Raw genomic sequence first — 24,847 nt, 5'->3', positions numbered from 1 at the left:
GGAACCTTCTCCAGGATAGATCACATCCTGGGCCATAAATCTAAACTTGATAAATTCAAAAAATCAAATCATTCCAAGCATCTTTTCCCAGCCACATAATGCATTAAGATTAGATCTCTCAATTACAGGAAAAACTATTAAACATTCCAATATATGGAGTTGAACAACAGGGATCTGAATAACCAACAAATCACAGAAGAAATCAAAAGAAATCAAAATATGCATAGAAATGAATGAAAATGAAAACATATAACCCAAAACCTGTGGGACACTATAAAAGCAGTGCCTGAGAGAGAAAGCTCCCATAGCAATACAGGCATACCTCAAGAAACAAGCAAAAAGTCAAATAAATAACCTAACTCTACACCTAAAGCAACTAGAAAGGAAGAATTGGAGAACCCCAGAGTTAGTAGAAGAAAGAAATCTTAAAAATTAGGGCAGAAATAAATGCAAAAGAAACAAAAGAGACCATAGCAAAAATCAACAAAGCCAAAAGCTGGTTCTTTGAAAGGATAAATAAAATTGACAAACCATTAGCCAGACTCATTAAGAGGCAAAGAGAGAAAAATCAAATCAATAAAATTAGAAATGAAAATGGAGAGATCACAACAGACAACACAGAAATACAAAGGATCACAGAGACTACTATCAGCAGTTGTATGCCAATAAAATGGACAACGTGGAAGAAATGGACAAATTCTTAGAAAAGTACAATTTTCAAAACTGAACCAGGAAGAAATAGAAAATCTTAACAGACCCATCACAAGCACGGAAATTGAAACTGTAATCAGAAATCTTCCAGCAAACAAAGCCCAGGTCCAGATAGCTTCACAGCTGAATTCTACCAAAATTTCGAGAAGAGCTAACACCTATCCTCCTCAAACTCTTCCAGAAAATTGCAGAGAAGGTAAACTTCCAAACTCATTCTATGAGGCCACCATCACCCTAATACCAAAACCTGACAAAGATGCCACAAAAAGAAAACTACAGGCCAATATCACTGATGAACATAGATGCAAAAATCCTCAACAAAATTCTAGCAATCAGAATCCAACAACACATTAAAAAGATCCCATACACACCATGACCAAGTGGGCTTTATCCCAGGGATGCCAGGATTCTTCAATATCCGCAAATCAATCAGTGTAATTCACCACATTAACAAACTGAAAAATAAAAGCCATATGATTATCTCAATAGATGCAGAGAGGCCTTTGACAAAATTCAACATCCACTTATGATAAAAACTCTCCAGAAAGCAGGAATAGAAGGAACATACCTCAACATAATAAAAGCTATCTATGACAAACCCACAGCAAACATTATCCTCAATGGTGAAAAATTGAAAGCATTTCCCCTAAAGTCAGGAACAAGACAAGGGTGCCCACTTTCACCACTACTATTCAACATAGTTCTGGAAGTTTTGGCCACAGCAATCAGAGCAGAAAAAGAAATGAAAAGAATCTAAATTGGAAAGAAGAAGTAAAACTTTTCACTGTTCCCAGATGACATGATCCTCTACATAGAAAACCTAAAGACTCCACCAGAAAATTACTAGAACTCATCAATGAATATAGTAAAGTTGCAGGATATAAAGTCAACATCCCTTGCATTCCTATACACTAATAATGAGAAAGTAGAAAAGAAATTAAGGAAACAATTCCATTCACCATTGCAACGAAAGAATAAAATACTTAGAATATATCTACCTAAAGAAACTAAAGACCTATATATAGAAAACTATAAAACACTGATGAAAGAAATCAAAGAGGACACTAGTAGATGGAGAAATATACCATGTTCATGGATTGGAAGAATCAATATAGTGAAAATGAGTATACTACCCAAAGCAATTTACAAATTCAATGCAATCCCTATCAAGCTACCAGCCATATTTTTCACAGAACTAGAACAAATAATTTCAAGATTTGTATGGAAATACAAAAACCGGCCAAAGTAATCTTGAGAAAGAAGATGGAACTGGAGGATCAACTTACCTGACTTCAGGCTCTACTACAAAGCCACAGTCATCAAGACAGTATTACTGGCACACAAAGACAGACATATAGATCAATGGAACAAAATAGAAAGCCCAGAGATAAATCCACACACACATCTGGACACCTTATCTTTGACAAAGGCAAGAATATACAATGGAGTAAAGACAATCTCTTGAACAAGTGGTGCTGGGAAAACTGGTCAACCACTTGTAAAAGAATGAAACTAGATCACTTTCTAACACTCACACAAAAATATGCTCAAAATGGATTAAAAAGATCTAAATGTAAGACCAGAAACTATAAAACTCCTAGAGGAGAAGTAGAGTAAAACACTCTCAGACATAAATCACAGCAGGATCTTCTATGATCCACCTCCCACAATTCTGGAAATAAAAGCAAAAATAAACAAATGGGATCTAATTAAAATTAAAAGCTTCTGCACAACAAAGGAAAATATAAGCAAGGTGAAAGACAGCCTTCTGAATGGGAAAATAATAGCAAATGAAGCAACTGACAAACAACTAATCTCAAAATATACAAGCAACTTATGCAGCTCAATTCCAGAAAAATAAATGACCCAATCAAAAATGGGCCAAAGAACTAAATAGACATTTTCTCCAAAGAAGACATACGGATGGCTAACAAACACATGAAAAGATGCTCAACATCACTCATTATTAGAAATGCAAATCAAAACCACAATGAGGTACTACGTCACACCAGTCAGAATGGCTGCGATCCAAAATCTGCAAGCAATAAATGCTGGAGAGGGTGTGGAGAAGGAATCCTCCTACACTGTTGGTGGAATGCAAACTAGTACAGCCACTATGAAGAACAGTGTGGAGATTCCTTTAAAATGCAAATAGAACTACCTTATGACCCAGCAATCCCACTTCTGGGCATACACACCAAGGAAACCAGAATTGAAAGAGACACATGTACCCCAATGTTCATCGAAGCACTGTTTATAATAGCCAGGACATGGAAACAACCTAGATGTCCATCAGCAGATGAATGGATAAGAAAGCTGTGGTACATATACACAATGGAGTATTACTCAGCCGTTAAAAGAATTCATTTGAATCAGTTCTGATGAGATGGATGAAACTGGAGCCGATTATACAGAGTGAAGTAAGCCAGAAAGAAAACACCAATACAGTATACTAACACACATATATAGAATTTAGGAAGATGGCAATGACGACACCCTGCAAGACAGGGAAAGAGACACAGATGTGTATAACGGACTTTTGGACTCAGAGGGAGAGGGAGAGGGTGGATGATTTGGGAGAATGACATTCTAACATGTATACTATCATGTAAAATTGAATCGCCAGTCTATGTCTGACGCAGGATGCAGCATGCTTGAGGCTGGTGCATGGGGATGACCCAGAGATGTTATGGGAGAGGGAGGTGGGAGGGTTCATGTTTGGGAATGCATGTAAGAATTAAAGATTTTAAAATTTCAAATATAAAAACTAAAAAATAAAAAATAAATAAAAATAAAAATTAAAGCTCTAGAGATCACATGTGGATATTCCTTGCATTGGATTGACAGAAGATATCTGGGAGAGCTGAGACTCATCTGGACATGCCGGGGAAGGCATTATCTTCCTGGATCACTATCTAGGGGCACATTCATGCCTTGTCTTATGGTCCTTCCATTTTCAAAGACAGCATCATAGCATCTTCAAATCTATCTCTGACACCACCTTTCCCTCTCTTTTCCACATATAGAAAACCATTGCCATTACTCATACCAATGAGCATAATTCAAGTTAATCTTCTCATCATAAGGATAATAATTGCTAATTTGTTTTATCATTTACCTTTATTTTTCTTTCAGTTCAGTTCATTTCAGTTCAGTTCAGTCACTCAGTCATGTCCGACTTGATGTAAGTTAAACCATTCAAAATTTGTGAGAATGGCATTGAAACATGTACAATATCATATAAGAAATGGATCGCCAGTCTAGGTTCAATGCAGGATACAGGATGCTTGAGGCTGGTGCACTGGGATGACTCAGAAGGATGGTATGGGGAGGGAGGTGGGAGGGGGGTTCAGGATTGGGAACATGTGTACATGTGACGGATTCATGTTGATGTATGGCAAAACCAATACAATATTGTAAAGTTAAAAAAAAAAGAAAGAAAGAAAATTTTAAAAAAATTTAAGCAGAATATTAAATGTCTCTGAGTCTCATTTCTAAAATGAGGACTGGAAGATATGCTATACTATTGATACTTTACAGAATAAGTTTCTCTAAATTTAAACAGACAATCCACAGAATGTGCTAAGATGGGTTAAAATATTTTATAATGAGGGGATAAATGACAACTATTTACTTCAGATATAAGTATGGAATTCTTAATGGTTTAAACTGAGCTTCCCAGGTGGTGCAATGGTGAAGAATCTGCCTGCTAATGCAGCAGACACAAGAGACATGAATTTGATCCCTGGGTTGGGAAGATCACCTAGAGTAGGGAATGGCAACCCTCTCCAATATTCTTGCCTGGAAAATTCCATGGTCAGAGAAGCCCAGTGAGCTACAGTTAGTGGGTTCTCAAAGAACACACACACTGAGCGACTAGCACACACACACACACACACACACACACACACACACACATGAGAAACCAAAGAGGGCACTGCCCAGTGTTTTGCATTAGAGAAACAAAGCAGTCCCTCTTATAAAGAAGGGAATAAAATTTTGATAAGAGTATTATGGACTGTGTCCTTACAAAATGTCAATGCACTGACCAGCAAAGAGAACGATTCAAGACAGTTGCCTCAGTCTGACTTGTTGGAGAAACTCGAAGTTGGGGTTGGGATAAGATGCTGGGAGTTTGGACTCTGGCAGGATTAGAGATAATGGAGAAGGGTTAATAAAAACTGAATTTGCCTGGATTATAATTTGGTCTCCTGGGAACAGAGAATGACTAGGAAAAACAACAACAACAACAACAACAAAACAAGTTTTTGTCCAGACCAAGTCCCACAAGGAATTCATGTGCCTGTAGGTCATTTATCAAGAGGGAAATGTACCTAATGAGACAAGTAGAGAGTTGTAAATGCCTCCTCTGCGGCATCCCTGAGCTTGTACAGCCTGGGCATAGAGTAGACTAACTGTTGCATTTGGAGTCCTAAGTCTGAGTAAAGAACCAATGCTTGACCCCTCCTTCCTGCTCTTTCATCTGAAGACAGAGCTTCAGTCTCCATCATCATCCACCCAGAAGGAATTCAGACTTCCATAAGGAGCCCTCTGTTCATAGTCCCATGCAGGTGAGTCTGAGACCTCAAAAGATACTGCTAAAAATGTTAAGATAAAATGAAATCCAAAGAATTTACATTAGAAACAACTCGTCTTAACTCAGAGCAGAGACCGCTATGGCTGTTTGCTTGGTTGATTGAAATATTGATATATTTTATGATGCTAGAAAGAAAAGTGGACATTGAATTCAAACAATGTTCAGTAGAATGGAATGGAAGCCCAAAGAGAAGAGGACGAGAGGCATAAAGTGTTTCTAGTAAAAGTAGAACTTATGACCAATATTTTATTAACTAATTGGGGTGAAAGATATTGTGCATGTGTGCTTTCTAAGTTGGTTCAGTTTTGTTCAACTCTTTATAGTCCTATGGATTGCAGACCACCAGGCTCCTCAGTCCATGGGATTTTCCAGGCAAGAATATTGGAGTGGGTTGCCGTTTCCTCCTCCAAGGGATCTTCCTGACCCAGGGATCAAATCTGCATCCCTCACATTTCCTGCATTGGCAGGGAGGTTCTTTACTACTAGTGCCACCTGGGAATTCCTAAAGATATCGGGTATTAGCTTTGGAGTGATGTAGAATGAATTGAAGGCATTCTTTTACAACTTTTACGGTGGGATTTTTTTCTCACCAACTGGTTATTTGCCATTCAGTTATTTTATTAGGTACAGATGTATTTGAGAGGAATTGTGAGTCTATATAAATTTTGTGTGGTCAAATCTAGCAATCATTTATATTATGTTTTCTGCATTTCTAGTATATCAATATTACAAAAATGTAAAAAAGTGAAGTTCAAATTCTGGCTTTAACTGTGGATGACATGCCCCAGGGTACATCTAACAATGTCCAGAGTCTTTTATGACTGTGACATATTGAGGACTTGATAAATCTCAGGGATGCTATAAACATCTCACATGCACAGGACAGACCCTCACCTCAAATATGATCTGGTCCAGAATGTCAATTGTGCCAACTCTGGGGAACTCTGAATTAAAGAACACCTGTATTTTGAATATTTATTGCTATCTTCATTTTTTCCCTTAAAATGTTGTAACACTTTACATTTTCTGCCAGACAAGTCAGAGAGGACTCCTAGTTCAGAAGCACCTGACAAATATATTTTCCACAGGAGAATGATATGAAAGAGATTCTGTGTTGCTTTCTCAAGTCATATACTGAATTAGAGCGAAACTTTGAGTATGTGGTCACAATTTTGATTTCTCTGTTATTATTATATACCCATATATTACGTCACTTTTTCTATAGTAAATAGACTTTCAAATACTTTTTTTAAACAAATGATTGCTTTTCAATTGACTTTTGGGGCATATTCTTGACAAAAAAAAAATTAAGAATAGTTTAGTTAGATTGGCAGGTGAGTGGAAGGGAGATTACATACCAAAACATTCTATGAACATAATATATCATATTATTTTATCTCTAGGTCACTGTCAATGTCATTAATTCATATCAATGTCATATGTACTGTTATATGTACTGTTCAATTAATTGTCAATACTTCATTTGCTTTTATTACACTTGGTTCAGAATCATACTATTTAACCTGGTTTCATTCTCTTTGTTATATTTTTACTTCCTAGCTTTTCAGTTTTCTAAATTACTTTTGGTACCAGTGCACATTTATTCACACACTTCATTAAACTGCAAGGGTGAGCAAAGCAGGTGAATTTCCTTCCTGTTTTGGATCTTGCATTATGATTAGAAAGACAGAGTACAATGAAAGAAAATGTGTAATTCAGTGTCCTCAGATGACTAATACGAAGGACGTTACTGAGTGATAAGAGCAGAATTGTTACGCTATGGGTAGGCTTTATGTGGATGGACCGAACAGATCGTTAGTTAGATGAACAGCAGAACTAGGACTAGAGTGTGCCCATAGGACTCATGGGAAAAGCGATCAAAACACAAGCATAACAAAGAGATGATGCCGCAAATGAAAAGGGAGAATCTTGCCTTGCCTGCTGTCAGACCTATAAAACCCATCAGTCAAATAGGTATTAAGCAACCCCAGAAAAATAAGTATTGCTGCCTGATATTAAAGAAAATCAATATTCAATCCATATTTCATTATGCTTTCTATATATCCATTTGTGAAATGTTGGCTCAGTCCTTTTGCTCACTTTCTGTTGGGCTATCCAACCTGCAAATGTTTTGAATCATAAAGATATCACTATTTTATTATATGAATAAATATGTTTTTGATTTGTTATTATTTTTCCTGGACATCCAGGGGAAAAAAAAAAAACCCAGCACATGAAATGTCACCAGAACCAAAGAAACCTCTTTACCACAGTCTCTCAGGAGACATTTGAGTTTATTAGGTCTTTATTCCATCTTGAGTCCATTTCTCTCTTTTTCTACCCGCTCCCCAATCCCTCTCTGTCTCCTGATGTATACATATGCCTTAAAATTCAAGTTTTGAGACAGGACATATATATATATATATATACATATATATATATATATATATATATATATAGAGAGAGAGAGAGAGAGAGAGATGCACATTCATTGAACAAGTTTTTTATTTTATATTGAAGTAAAGCCAATTAACAATGTTGTGATAGTTTCAGGTGAACAACAAAGGGACTCAGCCACACTTATATATCCATTCTCCCCCAAACTCCCCTTCCATCCAGACTGAGACATAACATTGAGCAGAGTTCCCTGTGTTATACAGCAGGACCTAGTTGGTTATCCACTTTAAATACAGCATTGTGTTCATGTCCATCCCAAACTCTTTAACTGTCCCTTCCCCTCATCTTTCCCCTGACAACCATAGGTTCACGTTCAACTACTTTTTAATGATCTTTAATACAAGTGTAAAATGGCTGTACCAAAACTGAATCCTGAGTATATTGGTACCAAGAATACTTACAAACTGGAATTTTGAATACCACCTTACATAACCTGATCTTATCAATGGCAGTTGTATCAAACTCTAACTTAATCAAGGTAGTTAGGGATGAGGGGTGAAAAACATAGAAGTAATATAGCTTCGGTGGCCAGTGTCTACTGTGTGTGTGTGCCTGTGTGTGTGTGTGTGTCTCTGTGTGTGTGTGTGTGCCTCTGTGTGTATGCCTGTGTGTGTGGTGCGTGGTGGAGTATGAGAAGTCCTCACAGCAGTGGTACTGAGTTCATATATTCCAAGGTGACTCCAAGAATCTGCCTGCAATACAGGAGACTTGGGTCCAGTCCCTGAGCTGGGAAGATCCCCTGAAGGCGGGCATGGAAATCCACTCCAGTGTTCTTGACTGGAGAATCCCATGGCAGAGGAGCCTGGCGGGCTGCAGTCCATGGGATCACAGAGTTGGACATGACTGAAGCAGCTGAGCACAGCAAGGTCAACAAAAGGGATCCATTTAAACACATTGGACATCTCTGCAGCAATTTCATACTAGTTACATGAGGTGGATGAAAGTCTTCTGATTTGAAGTTTCAGCACCACCAGCGAGGTCACCTTGTTCCTCAGCATCCTCTGACACTATCTCTTCTCACTCCCTCTTGGCTTATGCCCTCCCACATTGGTTTCATTTTTCTCTTAAACTTGAACATTTTAAACAAGCACTTTCCTCAGTGCATTTGCAGTGGCTATTCTCCCTGCCAAGCATACAGTTCACCTGATATGTTGATGGATCCTACTCTTTCATTCTTGAATCTAAAAAAATAGCATGCCTTCTCTACTCTTTCCCTAAAACCTTTTAGGTTTCTCATAGCAACAGTTACCATTCAAAGTTATATATAACTTATAAGATATATATATATATATATATATATATATATATATATATACATTCAGTATATATTCACATATATATGGACTTCTCCTGTGGCTCAGCAGTAAAGAACTCGCCAGCAATGCAGGAGACTCAGGAGACTGGGTTCTATCTCTGGGTGGGGAAGAACCCCAAGAAGGGCATGGCAACCTACTCCAATGTTCTTGTCCGGAAAACCTCATGGACAGAAGAGCCTGGCGGGCTACAGTGCAGGGAGTGGGAAAGAAGCCCCTGAGCACACACACTTACCCAAACACATATACGACTTGCTTATGTTTACTTTGTGACTGGATTCTTAGAGATTTTGTGTTTTAGAACCCTATACTCATTGCCAAGACATCACCTGGAACATAATCATCACTCCGTTCATAATCCCCAAATGAATGAAAGTATTTCTTATGTGGAAGAGATGACATCCTGGGGAAGAAGCAGCAAGTGGGACAACGCTGTCAGTTCCAGATGACACAAAAATTCCTTAAAGGGGAGCAAATCCATAAACAAAGCAGCACTTAGTTAAGCAAATATATTTAAATACAATTAAGCAAAATATAAATAATAGTTTTTCAATGATGTGAGCAATGTCTTTTTTTGTGAAAATTAGATAAGATATTTTCCCCTTTCCTTTAGGTCACCTCCACCACATGGTACCAAGGAACCTAACACATGTTTCAGGTTTTCTTCTCTTGGGATTCTCAGAGGAAACAGAACTGCAGCCCATCATATTTGGGCTTTTCCTCTCCATGTACCTGATCACTGTGTTTGGAAACCTGCTCATCATCCTGGCTGTCAGCTCAGACTCCCACCTCCACACCCCCATGTACTTCTTCCTCTCCAACCTGTCCTTTGTAGACATCTGCTTCACCTCCACGACCGTCCCGAAGATGCTGTGGAACATCCAGACCCAGAACAAAGTTATCACCTATGAAGGTTGCATCAGCCAGGTGTATTTTTTCGCACTGTTTGTAGGGTTGGATGACTTCCTCCTAACGGTGATGGCTTATGACCGATTTGTAGCCATCTGCCATCCCCTGCACTACACGGTCATCATGAGTGCCCGCTCTGTGGACTGCTGGTTCTTGTTTCCTGGGTCATCAATGTCCTACATTCCTTCTTGCAAACTTTAATTGTGTTGAGTTTGTCCTTCGACAGAGAGGTGATAATCCCTCACTATTTCTGTGAACTGAAACAGTTGGTCCAACTTGCCTGTTCTGACACCTTTCTTAATGACATGATGATGTATTTTGCAACTGTCCTGCTGGGAGGTGCTCCCTTAGCTGGCATCCTTTACTCTTACTCGAGGATAGTGTCCTCCATATGTGAAATCTCATCAGCTCAGGGAAGTATAAAGCATTTTCCACCTGTGCATCTCACCTCTCAGTTGTCTCCTTATTTTATTGTACATGTTTAGGAGTGTACCTTAGCTCTGTTGCTACCCAAAGCTCACACTCAAGTGCAACAGCCTCAGTGATGTACACTGTTGTCACACCCATGCTGAACCCCTTCATCTACAGTCTGAGGAACAAGGACATAAAGAGGGCTCTGAGAGCATTCTTTAGGAGGACAATGATTAAAACACCAGTTGTTCTAAGCTGAAGAAGGGACCATGACTGAAAGGTTTAAAACCTCACAGGCAGAAATTGCAAATTTTGAGATCAGATTGTGGAAGCAGACATTGCTCCTTCCTTTATTTCATGAAATTTCCATTTATTTGATCTCACCTCTTTCATACAATTTATGTAACTCATTTGATTAAGCTTAGTGATCTCCCTCTTATCCAAGAGTTATTTTAATAAAGAATAGTCATGAGTTGTACTGCCCCTATGCGGAGAAAACTACTGAAGACATTCACGGCTATCTGTGTGTTTATAACAAGGAAAATTTCAGACCATTGATTTTGTGTTTGTGTACATCATTCCTTTGCATCATCACCTTAGCTGCTCTTGCTGATATTTTGGACTTTGACATACACTGTATCTTGCTAGTTGTCACTGTATTTTATTTGCCTCTTTAGGATTCTATTCCTTATTCAGTTTTGTTTCCACAATACCTATCATGTGTGTCCATGCTTTGCTCAGTCATGTCTCTTTGTGACTTTTTGACTGTAGCCTGCCGATCTCCTATGTCCATGGGATTCTCCAGGCAAGATAACTAGAATGAGTTGCCATTTCCTCCTCCAGGGATCTTCCTGACCCAGGGATCAAACACCATATCTTAAGTCTTCTGCATTGGCAGGCAGGGGTTCTTTACCACTAGCACCAGCTGGGAAGCCCCTGAGGCATCAAGTTCAGTTCAGTTCAGTCGCTCAGTCATGTCTGACTCTTTGTGACTCCATGGACTGCAGCACTCCAGGCTTCCCTGTCTATCACCAACTCCGGAGTTTACTCAAACTCATGTCCATTGAGTGGGGTGATGCCATCCAACCATCTCATCCTCTGTCGTCCCCTTCTCTTCCCACCTTCAATCTTTCCCAGCATCAGAGTCTTTTCAAATGAGTCAGTTCCTTATATCAGGTGGCCAAAGTATTGGAGTTTCAGCTTCAGTATCAGTCCTTCCAGTGAATATTCAGGACTGATTTCCTTGAGGATGGACTTGTTGGATCTCCTCGCTGTCCAAGTGACTCTCAAGAGCCCTCTCCAAACCATAATTCAAAAACATCAATTCTTTGGCCCTCAGCTTTCTTTATAGTCCAACTCTCACATCCATACATGACTACTGGAAAAACCATAGCTTTGAATAGATGGACCTTTTGGCAAAGTAATGGCTCTGATTTTTAATATGCTGTCTAGGTTGGTCATAACTTTCTTTCCATGGAGCAAGTGTCTTTTAATTTCATGGCTGCAGTCACCATCTGCAGTGATTTTGAAGCCCCCAAAATAAAGGCTGTCACTATTTCCACTGTTTCCCAATCTATTTTCCATGAATTGATGGGACCAGATGTCATGATCTTAATTTTCTGAATGCTGAGTTTTAAGCCAACTTTTTCACTCTCCTCTTTCACTTTCATCAAGAGGCTCTTTAGTTCTTCTATGCTTTCTGCCATAAGGGTGGTGTCATCTGCATATCTGAGGTTATTGATATTTCTCCAAACAATCTTGATTCCAGCTTGTGCTTCATTCAGCCCAGCATTTCTTATGATGTACTCCGCATATAAGTTAAATATACAGCCTTGAAGCACTCCTTTCCCTATTTGGACCAGTCCGTTGTTCCATGTCCAGTTCTAACTTTTGCTTCTTGACTGGCACACAGATTCTCAAGATGCAGGTCAGGTTGTCTGGTATTCCAGTCTCTTGAAAAATTTTCCACAGTTTGTTGTGATCCACACAAAGGCTTTGGCATGGTTTATAAAGCAGAAGTAGATGCTTTTCTGGAACTCTCTTGCTTTTTCAATGAACCAGCAGATGTTGGCAATTTGATCCCTGGTTCCTCTGCCTTTTCTAAATCCAACTTGAACATCTGGAAGTTCAAGAAATAGATGGACAACATGAAAATGGAATCTTTTGCAAAGTAACATTAAGTGTATTTAAACATTCTTTTTTTATATCACACATATCTATTATATTGAATGATTCGTTTAAACTTATGTTCTCTTGGAAACTTTACCTGAAGACATGTATATGATAATCTGTTTGAACTGTTGAATATAATTGACATGTGTGATATTAAAAAAACATGTTTAAATACCCTTAATGTTACTTTGAGTTTTTCTAATATAAATTTATTTATTTTAATTGGAGGTTAATTACTTTACAATATTGTATCGGTTTTGCCATACATCAACATGAATCCACCACAGGTATACACGTGTTCCCCATCCTGAACCCCCCTTCTTCCTCCCTCCCCATACCATCCCTTCAGGTAATCTCAGTGCACCAGCCCCAAGCATCCAGTATCATGCATCAAACTTGGACTGGCGATTCATTTCATATATGATATTATACATGTTTTAATGGCATTCTCCCAAATCATCTCACCCTCTCCCTCTCCCACAGAGCCTGTAAGACTGTTCTATACATCTGTGTCTCTTTTGCTGTCTCGCATACAGGGTTATCGTTACCATGTTTCTAAATTCCATATATATGCATTAGTATCCTGTATTGGTAGTTTTCTTTCTGGCTTACTTCACTCTGTATAATAGGCTCCAGTTTCATCCACCTCATTAGAACTGATTCAAATGTATTCTTTTTAATGGCTGAGCAATACTCCATTGTGTATATGTACCACAGCTTTCTTATCCATTCATCTGTTGATAGACATCTAGGTTGCTTCCATGTCCTGGCTATTGGGGGCTCAGCAGGCTGAAGGATTCAGGTTAGAACTTTCATGTTTTTCTATCTTTGTTCAGTAGGTGGCTACATGATATAGCTTTTTTTTTTTTTTCAGTTCTATCTGAGCTGCATATAGTTATGAATCTGCTCTTTAGACCCTCCATGGCCTCTGTCAGAGGAGTTACCTTGTGCCCTAGCTATTGCTTCTTATGCCTCTGGAGTATGGTACCTTGCTGTGGTCAGTGCTTCTGGCATGCTGCTTGGGATGCTGGGTGGGTAGTTTTCTGATATGCTTGTGATGATTTTCTGTGTAGCTTCTCTGAGATCTCCTGAGTCACAGCTTCTGCTGCCATATGGGGCAGAATGATGGTAGCTGGTGGAGCTGGGGTGGTAGGGGTGCTGTAGCATGTCCAGTGTGATAAAGTTTGCCAGCTGTAACACTGCAGATATGGAGGTGGGATCAGGGGACACAGGGTCATGGACACCTAGGTAGCTGGGGTGGGGCGTTGGGGTCCCATGCCCCACTGCCACCTCTGCTCCTCCCTATGCTGCAGGCACCTGACGCTGGTATGCCAGAGTTGGTGCCACTTCTCCTGCTGCTTCTACCTTCCTTGGGGTTGAATTTATAAAACACCGAGAGGAAACACAGCCAGTAAACTCTGGGACTGAATCCATAAGACACCTAAAAGAGGACAAAGCCAGGAAGTTTGTTTTAGTAATGTCTTTTCTAGATATTTATCTCCTCAGGCAAGGGAAACAAAACCAAGAGTAAATAATATTACTGTACCATACTAAGAAAACATTGTATAGAAAAGGAAATCATTAACAAAATGAAAAGACTACCAAATGGAAGAAGATATTTACAAGGGGTATATCTGATAAGCAGTTGATGTTAAAATATACAAATAACTCACATAACAACAGCAACAAAAGAACTAGATTTTAAAACGAGCAGAGAATCTTAATAGATTTTTTTTTTTCAAGAATACTGCTGGAGTAGGTAGCCTATCCCTTCTGCATGGGATCTTCCTGACCCTAAGATCAAACTGGGTCAGGAATAATATTGTCATATACTATTTGCTTATTATAAGCTAATTGTCCATATATGTGTGCCTCATTGGTGTGAATTTAAATTGGTACAGCTACAATGGAAAACAAAATAAAGATTCCCCAAATAATTAGGAACTATCATATGATTCAGCAATTCCACTCCTGAGTATTTATTCCCAAACATGAAAGCACTAATTTTTAAAGATATATGCACCCTTAAGTTGATCACAGTAGGATTTAAAATAGTCAAGATATAAGGAAAATATCTAGGCCCATCAAAGTATGGGCTTCCCTTGTGGCTCAGCTGGTAAATAATCTGCCTGCAATACAGGAGACCCTGGGTTGGAAAGGCTACCCATGCCAGTATTCTGGCCTGGAGAATTCCATGGACTGTATAGTCCATGGGGTGGCAAAGACTCAGACATAACTGAATGACTTTCACTTTCTATCAATGGATGAATGTATAAAAAAGATGTTATACATCTGTATATAAGTATATATGTATACATACACACACACACACACACATACACACACAATGGAATACTACTCAGAATGAAAAAGATGAAAGCTTTCATTTGCAACAACATGGATGAAATTTAAGGGTGTTTTACTAAGTAAAATAAATCAGAGAGAGGAAGACAAATATCCTTTGATTTCACTCATATGTGAAATAGAACAAACAAACAAAGCTAGTAAATAAGCACTCCAAAGCAAACAAGATCTAACATGTAGATACAGAGAATAGAGTTCTCTACATGAGGGAAAGGGGACTGAGTGGAAGGTGAATTGCTTAAAGGGGATCGACATTATTATGATGAATGGAAACTGTCCTGTGGAGAAGGCAATGGCACCCCACTCCAGTACTCTTGCCTGGAAAATCCCGTGGATGGAGGAGCCTCATAGGCTGCAGTCCATGGGGTTGCTAAGTCGGACAAGACTGAGCAACTTCACTTTCACTTTTCACTTTCATGCATTGGAGAAGGAAATGGCAACCCACTCCAGTGTTCTTGCCTGGAGAATCCCAGGGATGGAGGAGCCTGGTGGGCTGCCGTCTATGGGGTCGCACAGAGTTGGACACGACTGAAGCGACTTAGCAGCAGCAGCAGCAGCTCTGTCCTGTACACAGAAGTAAAAAAAGAATTGTTTGTACACATGAAACTTACATGACATTATCTCAATGAATATCATTAAAAATGAATGAAAAAAATACAGACACATGTACATTGGTGTTTTCTAAGATCATTCATCTACTAAAATTGGAAGAAAAAATAAATCACTACTGAATTGAAAATATACCTGTTTGTTGAGATGGCCCTAAGTGAAGCTTTCTCTATACCCATGTCTTTTAAAATGTGTCGCCAATCTAGGTTCGATGCAGGATACAGGATGCTTGGGGCTGGTGCACTGGGATGACCCAGAGGGATGGTATGGGAAGGGAGGTGGGAGGTGGGTTCAGGATTGGGAACACATGTACACCCGTGGCAGATTCATGTTGATGTATGGCAAAACGAGTACAATATTGTAAAGTAATTAGCCTCCAATTAAAACAAATACATTTAAATTTTTTAAAAAAAGAAATGTGACACTGAAGCACTTTTCATTAGGAGGAGGTGTCTCTTTCTCCAGCTTTGTATCTGTGCTAGACTTAGGATTTTTACTTGCTTGAGCCCATAAAATTCTAGGTTCATCAACCTCATCAGAATTGACTCAAATGCATTCTTTTTTTATGGCTGAGTAATATCCATTATGTATATGTACCACACTACTTCATCCATTCATCTGTTGACAGACATCTAGATTGCTTTTATGCTCTAGCTATTGTAAATAGTGCTGCAATGAACAATGGGACACATGTGTCTTCTTCAGTTTTTGTTTCCTAAGGTATATGCCTAGGAGTGGAATTGATTTATGTCATCAAGTGTTCTGTTTATGTTTTCCTCTAGGAGTTGGTGATGGACAGGGAAGCCATGCATGCTGCAGTCCATGGGGTCACTAAGTGTCAGACATGACTGGGCAACTGGACTTAATAGAAAGATCAACTCTGTGAAGGTGAGAAAGTTTATTCCAGGGAAGAATTTCTCCAAATTCACTATTCCTAAAAACTGCCAAGGATTGTAGTTTAATTTCAAATTATTTTTCAGCAGGTCTGATCAGGGGCCCACAGACCCTTCATTTCTAACAAGATGCTAAGTGCTGATGCTTCAGGTCCTCATCTGTGGATCACAGTTTGGGTAGCGAATAAGTGGTCCTATGTTAGATTCAGTTATATATAGACTTAGGTATTCAGCAAAATCTTCCTTGTATGTAATTTTGAAAATAATTCAGGGTGTCTTTTGTTTGTTTGTTTTCTTTTATTTTCTGGCCATTTGGCATGTGAGACCTTAGTTCCCTAACCAGGGATAGAACCCAGAGTCCCTTGCATTGGAAGCACAGATCCTCAATCACTGGACCACCAGGGAAGTCCCTTCCATGTATGTAATTTTGAAAGATAAGATTTTCACTCATTTTTTTGTTGTTGTTTTAAATTTCCTTTATTGCAATCTCTTTTTATTTTACAAGCAAAATAAGCTTTTCAAAAAGGAAGACTTTATAATCCTTACCTAATTTAATGAAAGAACAGTATTCATTTTTATAGGTAGCGATAAAGTTTTTGTTGATTTTTATAAAAATATTCTTGTGACATAAAACAATTTCTATTAGAAGAAGACTTTGCAGTAGGCAGAATAAGATCCTCCAAAAGATGTCCACATACTAAGAACTTTGGAATACTCTACCTTACATAGCTGGCATAATTACAATAGCTGATGAAATACAGTTTAGTCCTTGATGTAGGACTATTAGCACAGATATGCAGATTGGACTAGTATAATCACAATAGATTTTCTAAATGTGATGAGAAAGGAAGAAGAATTGGAGTCAGACATTTAAAATTGTAGGCATCTGGATTTGAGGACAAAAGAGGAACCATGAGTTAAGCGATGCTGGTGACCATTAGAAGCAAAATATTAACAAGATATTGAGTGCATTCTCCTCTGGAGCATCCAGAAGGATCAGAGTGCTGCAGACATCTTCATTTTTGCTCAATGAGACTTCAAGCTTTTTGTCTCATAGAACTTTATGATAGGTACTTCTTTTAATCTACTAGTGTTGTAATTTGTTAAAGAAGCAATAGGAGTCTAACATAGATATTTGTCCAATCACATGCTGTTCCTATTAACATATTATATCTCAGATGGTAAAGAATCTATCTGCAATGCAGGATACCTGGGTTCATTTCCTAGGTTGGGATAATCCCTTGGAGAAGGGAATGACAACAAACTCCTGTATTCTTGCCTGGTGAATTCTGTGGAAAGACCATTCATGGAGTTAAGATTTAAAATTTTCTGGCTGTGCATTGTTAAGGGTAATATGTTAATCATACAAAAGTTGGTGAGAGACAACTGCTGTAACTGGGAAGAAAGCAAAGTGACATATATAGATTTAGGAACAGTGAAATTTAAATACAGCAATTAACATTTGAGAAATTCAGTTTTATTTGTTTTTCTTATAAACTAAAGACTGTTGTTCAGTCACTAAGTCATGTCCAACTCTTTGTAACCCCATGGACTGCAGCACTCCAAGCTTCCCTGTCCTTTGCCGTCTCCCAGATCTTGCTCAAATTCATGTCCATTGAGTCAATGATGAAAAGCAACCATCTCATCCTCTGCCACCTCATTCTACTTTATCTTTAATCTTTCCCAGCATCAGGTCTTTTCCAATGAGTTGACTCTTCACATCAGGTGGCCAAAATTTTGTTGCTTCAGCCTCAGTATCAGTCCTTCCACTGAATATTTGAGGTTGATTTCCTGTAGGAGTGACTGGTTTGATCTCCTTTCAGACCAAGGGACTCCCAAGAGTCTTCTCCAGCACCAGAGTGGATAACATCAGTTCTTTGGTGCTCAGTCTTTTTTATGGTACAACTCTCATCTAATCACCATCCACGATAAACTAAAGACTAACCTACTTACATAAAAGGAAGAAATTGACATAAAGTTGTTCAAGACAGAAGACCACTACAACTGCACACACCATCATGGAGGAGCCTTCAAAACACAAAATAGAGCCTGACAGCTGACAATAGACCCATGAGGAAACAATCATAACTCAGATCAACTCCCTGTCATAGAAAATCATACACTAAATCATTGTTTTTAGGATGACGTGCTATATTGCAACAGCTAATACTAGAGTCCAGGTGAATAGAACTGAAGGAAAGGCAATTGTTGTGATATATGAATAGCATTCATGATTACTCTATTATTTGAGTTTTTGTCATACAATTTTATTAAAAAGGGATTCCATTTAGGTTTCTTTGTAGGTAAGCAAGAAAGGTTAAAAGGATATGCTTGTTTGTGAAAAACTTGTACCTTTGTCACAGGACTAGATGGAAATTTAAATCTAGAGAGCCATAATTTGGATATATATATATATATATCATTTATATAATATTATATATATCATGTACATCATATAAATATGATTTTAAATTATTCATTCACAACTCTTTTACTGGTTATCACAGAAATGGAATGGGGGAAATATTTCATGTAGAGCAATGGAAGGAGTCATTTATTTGTAGGCAAAAATGAAAGTATTCAAGCAGAACAATATAATTACGCCAAAAAAAATCCTTCACCTCAATGATAAACCCCTTTACAAACAGACACTAAATTGTAAATGAACACCATGAAAAAATGTCTTGCAAAGATATAACTTGACACAAATTTTTGCTAACTCATACTTAAGGTCTTCTCTGACTCTAGGTCTTATTATGTCAAACTCTTTACTGAAATCTTTGTTTCACATAGATGTCAGTTAGAGACATGCATTTGATGCTCACTTTTACCAGTAACTCCTGTAGGCAATGTGGACGCTGAGCTATTAATAAACAGAGAATAGTACACTGTTAGGGAGTAAAGTCAGATGACCATTTATGAAATACACTATCTGCTAACATCTGCATTTTTAAGAAGAGCAGTTATGGCAGTGACTTTCCAAGGTATGAAGAACTAAAATGTGATAGACTGTAGTTTCATATTTTACTCTTCTATGAAATTATGTAATTGGTTTGTTTTCCAAGTTAGTTTTTTTCCATAGAAGTAGCAAAATTCATGATGATTCCTTTAGTAAAAAGAAAGGTTAGTATAAAGTGTATCATTTCAGAAAAATTTATTCTTAAGAAATGTCTGAAGTCTCATGAGATAAATGGGAATTTACATATATGTTTCACATGAGGTTTTGAATCAATTTGAGAGAGTAGAAAAATGACAAAAGAAAAAACTTAGATAACAGAGAACATCAAAGTTAATCAAGGATGTTTTTAAAACTGTGTAGAGAAGTTGAGGGGGGTTCATGTTTGGGAACACATGTACCCCCGTGGTCGATTCATGTCAATGTATGGCAAAACCAATACAGTATTGTAAAGTAAAATAAAGTAAAAATAAAAATTAAAATAAAAGAAATGGAAATATCAGGCAATAAATTGAAGAAGCTTTTGCTATTATCACAATTTAATCAAAGACTCACATATGTGCCTATGAGGCTATGAGCCCTGCTATCATTGGCAGTTCTTCAGCCCATGTCCTTCAGCCCAAGGACAAATGGCTGTTTTATAAATGTTTCCATATCAAAGAATCTTTTTAGAGCCCTCTTTATGTCTTTATTTCTCAGACTGTAGATGAAGGGGTTCAGCATGGGCGTGACCACAGTGTACATCACCGAGGCAACTGTACTTGTGTATGAGCTGTGGGTAGCAGCAGAGCTAAGGTACACTCCTAAGGCCGAACAATAAAATAAGGAGACAACTGAGAGGTGAGATGCACAGGTGGAAAATGCTTTATACTGCCCCTTAGCTGATGAGATTCTGCAGATAGAGGACAAGATTTTAGAGTAAGAGTAAAGGATACCAGTCAGGGGAATACTCCCCTGAATTACAGATCCAAAATACACCATTATGTTGTTGAGAAAGGGGTCAGAACAGGCAAGTTGGATCAGCCATTTGATTTCACAGAAAAAGTGGTGGATTTCCAAGTCTGAGCAGAATGACAGTTGCAACAGTGTTAAGCTGTGTAACAAGGAAAACAGGGCACTCATGATCCAGGACACCAGAAGGAGCAGTCCACAGACCCAGGGCTTCATGATGACCAGGTAGTGCAGGGGGTGACAGATGGCCACATACCGGTCATAGGCCATCACAGTCAGGAGGAAGTCATCTAATCCTGCAAAGAGTAAGTAAAAATACACCTGGATGATGCAGCCTTCATAGCTAATGACTTTCCTCTGTGTCTGAGTGCTTTGCAGCATCTTTGGAATAGTGGTGGAGGTTAAGCAGATGTCTACAAAGGACAGGTTGGAGAGGAAGAAATACATAGGGGTGTGGAGGTGGGGGTCTGAGCTGACAGCCAGGATGATGAGCAGGTTTCCAAACATGGTGATCAGGTACATGGAGAGGAAAAGCCCAAAGATGATGGGCTGCAATTCTGTTTCCTCTGAGAATCCCAGAAGGAGAAATTCTGAAATTTGTGTCTTGTTCTCTGGTTCCATATGATGGATGTGACTATTGGGAAAAAAATTATATATAACATGATAATTTTCACTCAAACTGACATTATTCAAATAGCTAAAATACTGTAATCTCCATTTTGCTGACAAAAATTGATGTTAATATGTTGTATATAGATAAATTCTCCTTGAGGATATACCTCATTTCACCTCTAACTCAAGGCTTTGGTCCCATTTGAGCATATTTCCAAGCAGTTCATGTTTCACAGTTTTATTGAGAAACATATTGAAAGCATACATATTCTAAGCTCCTATAAGAGATAAACATGTGCACATATATGGGATATAATATCTCTATATTTTAAACATATTTAAAGACAAATCTCCCACAATCCAAGGATGGTGAAATATGATATTCAAATAAATATATAATATGTTAGAAGGTGACAGATGTGTAAAGAAAACAGAAACATGTGTAAAGGAGAGAGTAGCAGGAGACATTATTTTACACTGAGTGTTCAGGCAAGGGCTGAAAACAAGGGTTTATTTGAAGAAACATTAAGAAAGGAAGAGAAGGACCTAGTGTGATACTAGGAGAAGGCACTCACTGGAGTGAAGGCTGAGGGAACAATCACTGCAAAGGACCTGAGGAAGATGCTGGTTCCACATGTTCAGATCCAAACAAGGAAGCCAGGTGAGAGAGGAATGAGTAAAAGGAGCAGTGATTAGAGATGGATGAATCACAAGCTGGAATCAAGATTGCCAGGAAAAATACCAATAACCTCAGATGTGCAGATGACACTATCCTTATGGCAGAAAGTAAAGAGGAACTAAAGACCCTCTTAACAAAGGTGAAGGAGGAAACTGAAAAGGCTGGCTTAAAACTTAACATTTAAAAAACTAAGCTCATGGCATCTGGTCCTATCATTTCCTGGCAAATACATGGGGAAACAGTGGAAACAGTTAAAGACTTTATTTTCTTGTGTTCCAAAATCACTGTGGACAGTGATTGCAGTTATGAAATTAAAAGATGCTTGCTCTTCGGAAAAAAGCTATGACAAACTTGGGGTGTTAAAAGTAGAGACATCACTTTGCCAACAACCATATGGTCAAAGCTATGGTTTTTCCAGTAGTCATGTATGGATGTGAGACTGGGACCATAAGGAAAGCTGAGCATCGAAGAATGGATGCTTCTGAACTGTGGTGTTGGAGAAGACTCTTGAGAATCCCTTGGATGGCAAGGAGATCAAACCAATCAATCCTAAATGAAATCAACACTGAATATCCACTGGAAAGACTGATATTGAAGCTGAAACTCCAATACACTGGCCACTTGATGCAAAGAACTGAGTCACTGGAAAACCCCTGATGCTGGAAAGATTGAAAGCAGAAGGAGAAGCAAATGACAGAGGATGAGATGGTTGGATGGCATTATCAACTCAATGGACATGAGTTTGAGCAAGCTCCAGGAGATAGTGAAGGACAGGGGATCCTTGTGCTGCAGTCCATGGGATTGCAGAGTCAGACATGACTGAGCCACTGAACAACAACAACAGGAATGCTGAGGAACAAGGTGGCCTCCCTGCTACAGCTGACACTCCAGTCCACAGAGAATCCTTCCTTCCATGTTGTTCCCAGCACTTCATGGATTTAGTTGCAAGGACATCCGGTGAATTATATCAGATCCACTGATTATTACCATCTTTGATTGAGTTCTGAGCACTCTCACCTTAGTATGCCAACTTAATATATGAGCTCAGGTGCTTCTGCTTTAAGAACTGTTCCTATTCCACGAGGCACAGGTTCACAGACACAGTATCGCCTCCTGAGCAGCTACTGTCACGAATTTCTTATCCAGAACCACCCTCCTTGGGCCATGAGTGGTTACAGCTCAAGCTGGTCAGATCAGATTAACTTTCTCCTATATGTATGTGTGTTTGTGTTAAATCACTTCAGTTGTATCTGACTCCTATCCTGTAGCCCACCAGTATCCTCTGTCCAAGGAATTTTCCAGGCAAGAACACTGGAGTGGTTTGCCATGCCCTCCTCCAGGAGATCCTCCTGATCCTGGGATCGAACCTGCTTCGCTTTACATCTCCTGTATTTTCTCCTAAACAAAGTTTAAATGGTACCCAGAAATTCCAGTTTATAAGCTTCTGAGAGAATAATAAAGTTGAGGCTCCTTTTAGTTACAGCCATTTTCTGCCCTGTGTGTAAAAAAATATGAAAAAATATGAGGAACAGTTAAAATGAAGGTAGGAGAGCTAACGAGCTCAAATCATTCCTGAGACAATGTGACCAAGAAAAGCTTCCTTGGTTTGGCAACATTCCAACCTCAGCTACATCTCCTTGATGCCCAGGAAAAATCAGAAAGAAACATACCTCTTTTCCAGGGAAAGAAACAGTTATATCTATATGATGTGAAAAATCATACAGATTTAATATCCCAAGAGAAAAATAACCGAGAGTAGACTAACAATTCAAAAATGAAAATGTTCAAAACACAACAAAAGTTTCATTTGTGTTATATGAAGCAGTAGAAGATTGTCTTTCTTGTGCTTTCCCAAATGATTTTACCTCTCTGTGTGGTCTGATACTGAATTAAGCAAGTTCTATTTATCTTTTCTTATGGGTCACTTTCACTTTTCACTTTCATGCATTGGAGAAGGAAATGGCAACCCACTCCAATGTTCTTGCCTGGAGAATCCCAGGGATTGGGGAGCCTGGTGGGCTGCCGTCTATGGGGTCGTACAGAGTCGGACACGACTGAAGCGACAGCAGCAGCAGGTATGAACACTGTCCTTTGGGATGCTAAGTTGCTTCAGTCGTGTCCGACTCTGTGCAACTCCATGGACGGCAGCCCACCAATCTTTGTTGTCCCTGGGATTCTTCAGGCAAGAACATTGGAGTGGGTTGTTTCTTCTCCAATGCATGAAAGTGAAAAGTGAAAGTGAGGTCGCTCAGTCATGTCCGACTCTTCGCGACCCCGTGGACTGCAGCCTACCAGGCTCCTCCGTCCATGGGGTTTTCCAGGCAAGAGTACTGGAGTGGGTTCCCATTGCCTTCTCCATCCTTTGGGATGATTGTATTCAATTTGGTTGCAAAAGGCTGGATTGTTGAATAAAACCCGTGGCAGATTCATATTGATGTACGGCAAAACCAATACAATATTGTAATTAGCTTCCAATTAAAATAAATAAATTTAAATTAAAAAAACTGGAATAAATGGTTATCTCTCTAGAAGGAAATTAAGTAGTTCCTTCTCTGACACATCTTTTAAAAGGGACTAAAGACCCTGATGTAAAAGTGAGGAATCCACTTTAGACGCATATATAAAAATCCACATTGGAGCTACATTTTTACTGATACTAGAAACATAGAGAGTTTTAAACTCAGACTTCCTCAATCTCTGTGCTATTGGACATTCTCTGCCTGTTCCTTCTCTGGGGTGAGGTCTGTCCTGTAAATTTCAGGATGTTTAGAAACATCCTTGCCCACCACTTATTCCTCATCAGTGTGACAGCAAATAATGTGTACAAATATTGTTTAAAAACCCTGGGGACACAATTATCCTTGGTTGGAAAGCACAGTATTAAATTAAGACTCTCAAAATATTTTTGTAGCAGTGATATAATAGTCACTTATGGATAAATAATGTTATAGACCACCAAATGTGTGAATAACACAGCCATACCATATGATATTATATAGATATTAAAATAATGAACCAACATTATACTGGTTGATTGGAAGCAAGTCCCTGAGGTATTATTGAGAATGAAACAAGTGAGGGACAAATTGTAGAAAACATTAAACAGAATGACTATTTGTCACTAAAATATAAAGACCATTTATGATATATTCAGGATGGTATTGATGCATTTGTGTGAAAGTATGTAAGTATGTTTAAGAACACATTTTACAA

The 24,847-nt window shown here is 38.6% G+C and overlaps 1 protein-coding gene, 1 long non-coding RNA gene and 1 pseudogene across 2 annotated transcripts in view; 1 reads left to right on the top strand and 2 right to left on the bottom strand.

Moving 5' to 3' along the window:
- Positions 1-24,847, bottom strand: part of LOC132659866 (uncharacterized) — a 995,695-nt gene that overhangs the window by 316,233 nt on the left and 654,615 nt on the right. The gene's annotated exons all lie outside the window — the stretch shown is intronic.
- LOC114114989 (olfactory receptor 7A10-like) lies at positions 9,805-10,631 on the top strand (annotated as a pseudogene).
- On the bottom strand, positions 19,993-20,976 carry LOC121819564 (olfactory receptor-like protein OLF4). The gene has a single exon (XM_042249439.1). The coding sequence runs from the start codon at positions 20,962-20,964 to the stop codon at positions 19,993-19,995; it is 972 nt and encodes a 323-aa protein (XP_042105373.1). The 5' UTR covers positions 20,965-20,976.

Source organism: Ovis aries, chromosome 5 (assembly GCF_016772045.2).
Source record: "Ovis aries strain OAR_USU_Benz2616 breed Rambouillet chromosome 5, ARS-UI_Ramb_v3.0, whole genome shotgun sequence".
Taxonomy (NCBI): Eukaryota; Metazoa; Chordata; class Mammalia; order Artiodactyla; family Bovidae; genus Ovis; species Ovis aries.
This window is presented reverse-complemented; position numbering and strand designations above follow the sequence as displayed.

Coding starts and splice junctions, on each gene's coding strand:
- LOC121819564 (XM_042249439.1), bottom strand. CDS start 20,964: ATGGAACCAGAGAACAAGACACAAATTTCAGAATTTCTCCTTCTGGGA.